A 7,733-nucleotide genomic window follows, 5' to 3' on the forward strand; every position below is an offset into this window, starting at 1 on the left:
TCCGGTGAACCTGCACAAAAGTCAAGCCGGGAAGGGGTTCCCGGCGGCGACCCTCCGACGCTCAAGTCAGGCGAAGCTCAAGAGAGAAAAAGTGGCTCCAAAACTCATCGAAAGCGTACCTCCGGCGAAGAATGAGGACCTTTATATAGGGCAGCGAAGAAGTGAGTGTACACCTACCGAGGTGTACACGTGTCCATGGCCCATACCCCAGTAAGGGCTTGTCAGTGAGCTTCCCTAACCCATACTGCTACAGTCTCAGCATGTCCTTGATGGGACAGCGGAATCCCCTGTCACAAGATTTGGAGCATGGCCTACACGTGAAACATACCTGCTGTCAGAAAAAGACGTCCCTTGTCCTTTTCCCCTTTGCTCCAGATCTGGCGTCCGGGCGGACAGCTCCCCTAACATCCGGCCGGACATATGCGGTGGTTTACTTGGGGAGATTCTCCCTCATGTGCTTTGTGGAGACTATTAGCAGTATGTTACCTTATGACTTTGGCCGAGCGTGCAGTCCGCTCGGCCCTGCGACCTTTTCCACTGAGCGTCGGAACCCTGATTTCGACAAGGCGCCTTTAACCATCAGCCGAACATCGTCCGGTCGGCCAGCCGATCGGACCCATCCCTCTCCGGACGTTCGATTCCACCGGACGGCCGGCCGGTCGTCCGGTCGGACCCAGCCCTTTCCGGATGGACAACTGTCACTTTGACTTCCACGTGGCGTTGACTCCACAAGGCGGGGTCCCCTGTTCTCACTATCGGATCACCAACACATGAGCATATCCATTTCAACATCTTCATGTTGGTAACGAATTTATCATTGTGCATACTTAATAAAATTGCAAAAGAAAAGTATAGGGTGGGTGTTACACTTTCCACATAGTTTGTATTCGAGATTCGAATTTAGTGGATTACCCATTAAAAATGTCCAAAGGACCTGGGTCTTGGAATAGGAGTTACCGAAGGCTCCGAATCAAGTAAATCGATATGTCTTGGTCTTTTTTCTTTCTTACTTAATAGTTTTGATTTCCGCTGAGTACTTATTTTTAAAGTTCAAAAAAGAAACATTTTAAAATACACGTGATTCATCCCCCATCCCCCTCCTCTCACATACCTACAATCCTATAAGTATCTATTTGAGCTTTTAGGAACTTGAAAGAACACACATGGAGCTCTGAGAGTTCATAGCTTGGCATGGCTAAGCTAACACACAGTGGCTTAGAGGTTTGAAGAGATTAGAGAAGAATGGTATGAGACATCTGATGGACCGCAAGACATGGTATTAGAGTAATTCTAGATTGATGACTTGGTGTGATTAGGTTGGAAGCTCAATGACTCAAGACCCGTAGAGATCAAAGAATATTACATGAGATAAAACGAGGTAAGTGAGAAGTTCAAGTAGATCAATATTAATCAGATGCTTGACAGTTAAGTGAGAAGTCCTAACATATCAAGATTGACCTAAACAAAGGGAAGTCTAGTCAGACCAAGGTTGATAGGATAATTAGCAAAGGGAGAGTCTAGTCAGGTAAAAGTTGATCAGATGACTAGCAAAAGGAAGTCCAATAGATCAAGGATGGCTAGATACTTAGTAAAGAAAAAATTTGAGTGAACATTAGATAGTAAAAACTCTTGAAGGAGTAACTCTAGTAAAGGAAAAACTCTAGGGGAGTAAATCTTAGATAATAAGAAGTTTTGGAGGAGCAAACTCCAAGCAAGTGAGACTAGTAAGTCAGATAAAGGAGATTCAGTCAAAAGTTAGCATGTTCGATCGATCGAAGAATAGTAAAATGACATAGCAGATGATGTATCAAAGGATAAGCTTAACGTACGTGTCATGGATAAGCAACTGACTTGATGATGTGGCAATTGACATGGCATGGATAAGCACCAATCTGATGATGTGGCATGGATAAGCATTGAAGTGTTGATGTGGAAGTTGAGCTGGCAGAGATAGTGCCAAATAAGCTTCAGGAGGTGACATGACCAAGGATAAGCATCGAGCAACTAATGTGGAAAAGATAATGTAAGAACATGTCCCAATAATACTTGATCCAGATAAGGTAAAAATAGATCCAGATAAGCTGTGGATCGTTGATCAGATAGGCTTGTTCGTTGACCAAAAAAGTTTATAAAAGAGACTCAAACAATAGACTCATGATCATAAAATCTACTCTTAATCTCTCTATGCTCTGTGCTCTGTGCTCTGTGCTCTGTGCTCTGTGCTCAAAAGTGCTTTCAGAAATCTTCTTGTGTTATTGGGGAAGCGCAAGGAGTATTCGACAAATACTCAAGGCTTCTTGACCTCATATACAAGTTTGTTTGTAAGTATTATTTATATGCGCATTTATTTTCAATATACTTGTGTTTGTACTTACCCAATTGTGTAAGAAGTTTCTTAGCCTCCAAAAAGAGAAATATAGTGGATGGTATTTTTGGTACATAACTTTGGACATAGCATCTTGGGAGGTGTGAACGGAGGAAACCTAGTGTTTTTTTTTTAATATGAAATTCTTTTAGGATTTTATTGTGTATAGACTAACTATGTAGATAAGAATAACTCAAGAGAAAAAGAAAAATGAGGAGTGCTATTCGTTCCTTTTAGCACAATTTTTCTATAGTAAAAAATAAAATCGTCACATTGATGGCTCCTCTAAAGCGGTCCCACACTTTTTAGATTAATATCTTAATTACCTAAGAATATCTCCAATGTAAACTTTTTAAAAGATTTGTAAAATTAAAAAAGTTCAACAAAAAAACTCTAATAAGTATGGAGATAAGCTTTGAGGTTTTTAGTTCAAAAGCATGTTTGATTTTTCAAATCTGATTTTTTCTCTTGAAGACTGAGCTATTAATCATTGAAAAAATAATATTACATGTTTGACTTTTTAAAACCATTAAATATTTTATATAATAGTTAAATTATTCATCTTTCTTTTGAAAATAAATATATTTGATAAATTAAAAAAATACAAATGACTATAATTAAATTAAAATTCATAAGTTAATTAAATGTTAAATAAAAATTATAAATTAAATTAAATTAACAATCATAAGTTCATTAATTTATTAATTAAAAATTAAAATAAATTAAATTAAAGATGAGAATTAATTTAAATATTAAATAAAAATTATATAGAGAAATTAAATGAAAAAATAATAAATAAAGATATGTAATTTGTAATGTAGGACCCACAAAAAAGTTGTATGGAGGTTTTTTGATTAAAGAGAGAATAGTAGATTTTTTCACTTTTGATATGTCATATTAGAAACTACAAAAAAACTTATGGAGAGATTTAGGGCATCTTCAATCGTTAAAGTTCTAAATGAGCTTTTTTTATTATTTCAATATGTCATGTTAATATTATAAAACCTCATTCAAACATCCCCAATGGTTAAAGCTCTAAATTAGGGGGTGTAATCGAGCCGAGCCGAACTCTTGAATGTTTGAGCTTGGTTCGTTTATAATCAAGCCGAGCTCGAGTTTTATTTAACGAATATATTCATGGCTCACGAGCTTATTCGAGCTTTTATCGAGTCTAAACGAGCTTAATAAATATAAATCATAAATTTAAATATTCATTAAAAACTAAATTATATATTTAGAGAAAATTATAATAATATTATTAAAATTTATAATTTTATTCTAATAAATAAATTTAATATATTTGTCTATATTTTTCATAAGTAAAGTACAAAATCTATAAATTCAATATCAAAACTATTATTTTTTTTATTTAAAAGTTGCTTAATGAACTTAACGAACGTGTTCACGAACTAACGAGCCGAATATTGAGAAGCTTGAGCTTGGTTTATTTATCTTAACGAACCTCATTAAACGAGCTCAAATGAGCTTTTATCGAATCAAGCTTCGAATAGCTCGCGAGCGGCTTGGTTCATTTACACCCTACTCTAAATGAGATTTTTTATGATATAATTCATAGCATGTAGTTGCATGGCTTCATGCATATACATCAATTTAATACAAAAGAACATGTTTACGTTTTCACTACTGCTCTTGAACTATAAACCTCAAACGTCATATCTACAATGGTTTAAACTTTTTTATTCAACTTTTTTTTATTTTAAAAATCTCTCATAAACCTTGCATTAGAGATGCTCTTAACTATTGGAGATGCCCTAAAGAAATTCTATTTATTGGGAAGGTGAAGAAAGGCACGATATGCGGACTCGGGTGATTGAGTTCTATGAGGAACCTCAAAATTCGGATTGGTGGATATAAATACATTAAAAAAAGCTTTGAAAAGTTTATTAATACTAATTTGAAATTATTCAGAATAAATTGATTGATGACTTGAAAAAAAATATATTACATGATTTGATATCATAGAAGTCAGGCACTAGAAATAAAAAAAAAATCCTGAAATTTACCTGCGCGATTCAGTGAAATGCCGTTGTTTCTATTATCATATATATTATTCTTACCTGTATAAAATTTTAAAATTTCGGATGTCATCAAGCGTCTCCTAAATCCAAAAACACCTCGATTTTGTGCCAAGTTGAGATTGTGAACGAAGTGCGGAGCCATCGTCACGCTTCACCATCCAAATCTTAAACCGTTTTGTTTCGTTTATTATTTTGCCGTTATTGGATGACTAAAATTAGGATGCAACAACTGGATACGGCGACGACGCCGCAAATTTCCTCCTTGCGCATTGCCCTCACCGGAGAGAGACCGGGAGGCTGTCCGTACGTCGAAGCGGCAACGTCGTCGTCTTCGTCGCGGATGTAGTCGGCTAAGGGCGTGCGTTAGCAAAGAGCTAGGCAGCGAGAGATCGATGACGAATCCCCTCGTTTTCCGGTTTGGCTTCGCTCTTGCAATATCCATCGCTGGATTCGCCGTCGTCTACCGCCGGTCTCGAACCCGACGACTCCCATCTCGCCCTCGTTCCTTTTCCGGTCTGTTCTATCTTCAAATTAAGCTCGATTGTTTTAACCAGAATCATCAAAATCTCAACTTTACTTCGTAAATAATGTTGATTCTCAGGTGCCGAGTCTCCATCAGTTTGTAAGTCTGCCGTAATTGGTCTCAAAGAACTCCGACTTCTAAATGGAGTAAGAATCAAACTCGTAGTTATGATATATAATTCTCTAAAAGGAAACCGGAATGTCCGACATTTGCATTTTGATTCAAGGTCACAACAGCTTTTACAAAGGTCGTCACCAGCACATCCACAATCACCACCTCGATCACAACCACTAGGACGACCACCTCGAGCTTCCTTTTCTTTGAGTTCGATCGAAAGAAATCGGAGAATCAAGAAGACGGGGCAATGCAGGAAGAGATAACAAAACTGAGGAACCAGGTTTGGTCCCTCCAAGAGAATGAGAGGGGCCTGGAACTCCAATTGCTGGAGTACTACGGGATGCAAGAGCAGGAGGCTGCTGTCAGGGAGCTCGAGAACCAAATCAAGATCAATTCGGTCCAGGCCAAATTAAACTCTTTAAAGATTGAATCTTTGCTCACCGACAACCAGAAACTCCGAGCTCAGTTGATTGATTACTCGAGAGCCGTGAATGAACTTGAGGCTGCAAAAGGAGCAATCAAACTCCTCGACAGAGAGGAGAAAGCGACATCCCTGAAACGGAGAATTGAAACAAAAGATGATGAAGAGATAGCGAGAAGGGTGAACAGAATGGAGGAGTTGGAGTTCGAAATTGCAAAACTCAACTGTATGAATTCAAGATTATCCGAAGAGAACTTGGATTTGACAAGAAAGTTGGAGTTGGTGCAAGCTTCTGCATCCGGAGAACAAAAGGTAGTGTGTTGTTTTCCTTTAGGAGTTTCTTTTATGTGTTCAACTAACTGCATTTCAACTTCTATTGCAGGGCATCGCAGTAGAGGAAGCCAACAAAACGAGGGAATGTAATGAGAATTTGATAAACGAAATCGAACAGATGAAAACTGATCGATGCGCCGATGTTGAACAACTTGTTTATCTGAAATGGGTCAATGCTTGCCTTAGGTACGAGCTTAGAAACTATCAGCCGCCACATGGAAGGATGGGTGCGAAAGATCTCAGCAAGAACTTGAGTCCCAGGTCAGAGAAGATGGCAAAGCAACTCATACTAGAGTATGGAAACGGTGATGCAGATGAGAAGAGCTTAAGCTGCATCGAGTTTGATTCCGAGGATTCTTACTCTTCCCCGGCATCCACTGCGGATCTCGAAGAGTCTTCCTCCTCCTCTAGACATGGCAACTCTAAAAGAAAGAAATTTCTTAGCAAGCTAAAGAGGCTCGTGCTGAGTAAACACAACAACAATTACCACAAAGTTGTAAATGCTGATAGAGCTCCAATAAGCCCCAGCAGTTCTGGAAGAAGGGTGTCGTTCTCCGTAAGTTCGATCGATGACATGATCGGAAGAGATTCATGTTGTAGCCTATCACCAAGCATGACAGAGGAACACTCTCCAGCCAATCAATCTGTGGACAGCCAAACATATAATGAGAAGGATGAAAGTTTTAAAGGCGAAGCAGGGACACCCAGTAGATTTCAGAGAATGGCTCCAGGCGATGATGCTGCAACGGATCAACGCAATACTCCAGAAAAGGCTGAGATAAAGAAGTTGGCAACTGCTCTGAGTGAATCAAGAGATGATTTCAAATTTAACAGGACTTCTCATTGGAATTGAATTCCCCAATTAAAAGGAAAATCGATCGTTTCAAACACGTCTTACAAACTATTCAAGGATTTTTTGTATGTTAAAGTTTGCTCAATAATTATACACGGGATTTTGGATGAAGTTAGTGGGCACTGACTAGGAGAATTAGATTCTTCTCGCAATGTTTAAATCTAGAGATTAGCGTACACTTTATGCGTGCCGTTTAAAAGAAAAATCGTTAAAAGTTTCATGAATGAGACAAATAATATATGGTTCGGGATGGACATGAAGAGAACATGTGCTTTGGTTGTAATATCTACAACTTGTTTTGGTTTTAGACAAAGTGGTGGGTAAAAGGTTAAACATGACCTGAAAATGGAAGAATCGAATTATGTGATAGCGTCTTGGCTGCTTGCTTTTCTTTGCTGAACAAAGTCATAGATGCTTCACATTGTGTCTTCTTTTCTGAAAGGGCATATAGGAATGTTAAATTGTTAGCTAAGTCCACCAACTTAAACCTCTGTTACATCAAGTATTCTCGTCGTCATCATATCCTTTATCCTTGTCAAGTGGACTACCAAACTGACTTGGAAGTTGACTGGAAAAAGACTTCGAGCTAGGAACGCTTGCAAACACAAATGGAAGGAAAAGGAGAAAGAAGATCGACAATAAGCAGAACAGGAGGTTCCCTAGCACAGCTACTCTGACGATTAAGTCAATATCTGGGGAGGAAGAACAGTGGAAGGAGAAGTAAGTTTGTAGATTCGTAGATTCGTGTACCTATACCAACATAGAGGGATCCTTTTTATAATACCTCTGTGATCTGATCTCCACATTTAATGAGATATCACATCATTACTAGACAGTCTGTCTAATCACTATGCTTTCATTGAATCTATCAGTCTCATTATAGGTATGAGAGAAGTATTTCGTATTTATGCAAAGATACAGTCCTTCTGACCCTCTAGCAAACTCATGTGTCGTATTAATGGCAAAATGGGCTTATGGGCTGAAAGGCCTACTAGGCTACTAGTCATTTGACTCATCTACAAGAGGATGGGTCAAAAACAAGGAGCTCAGTCTCTCATGAAGGGTGGCTGGGCCATGATAGC

General features: G+C 38.4%; 1 protein-coding gene across 1 annotated transcript; it reads left to right on the plus strand.

Annotated features, from left to right (window-relative positions):
* Nucleotides 1-3,918: 3,918 nt before the first annotated feature.
* Nucleotides 3,919-6,651, plus strand: LOC122013670 (protein CHUP1, chloroplastic-like). Its single transcript, XM_042569910.1, has 4 exons — nucleotides 3,919-4,917; nucleotides 5,006-5,073; nucleotides 5,154-5,777; nucleotides 5,848-6,651. Exons 1-4 carry the CDS (start codon nucleotides 4,797-4,799, stop codon nucleotides 6,649-6,651), a joined length of 1,617 nt encoding a protein of 538 aa, XP_042425844.1. The 5' UTR covers nucleotides 3,919-4,796.
* Nucleotides 6,652-7,733: the final 1,082 nt, after the last annotated feature.

Source organism: Zingiber officinale, chromosome 8B, assembly GCF_018446385.1.
Source record: "Zingiber officinale cultivar Zhangliang chromosome 8B, Zo_v1.1, whole genome shotgun sequence".
NCBI classification, from domain to species: domain Eukaryota; kingdom Viridiplantae; phylum Streptophyta; class Magnoliopsida; order Zingiberales; family Zingiberaceae; genus Zingiber; species Zingiber officinale.

Coding starts and splice junctions, on each gene's coding strand:
- LOC122013670 (XM_042569910.1), top strand. CDS start 4,797: ATGACGAATCCCCTCGTTTTCCGGTTTGGCTTCGCTCTTGCAATATCC. Junction 4,918..5,005: donor TCGCCCTCGTTCCTTTTCCG/GTCTGTTCTATC, acceptor GTTGATTCTCAG/GTGCCGAGTCTCCATCAGTT. Junction 5,074..5,153: donor AACTCCGACTTCTAAATGGA/GTAAGAATCAAA, acceptor TTTTGATTCAAG/GTCACAACAGCTTTTACAAA.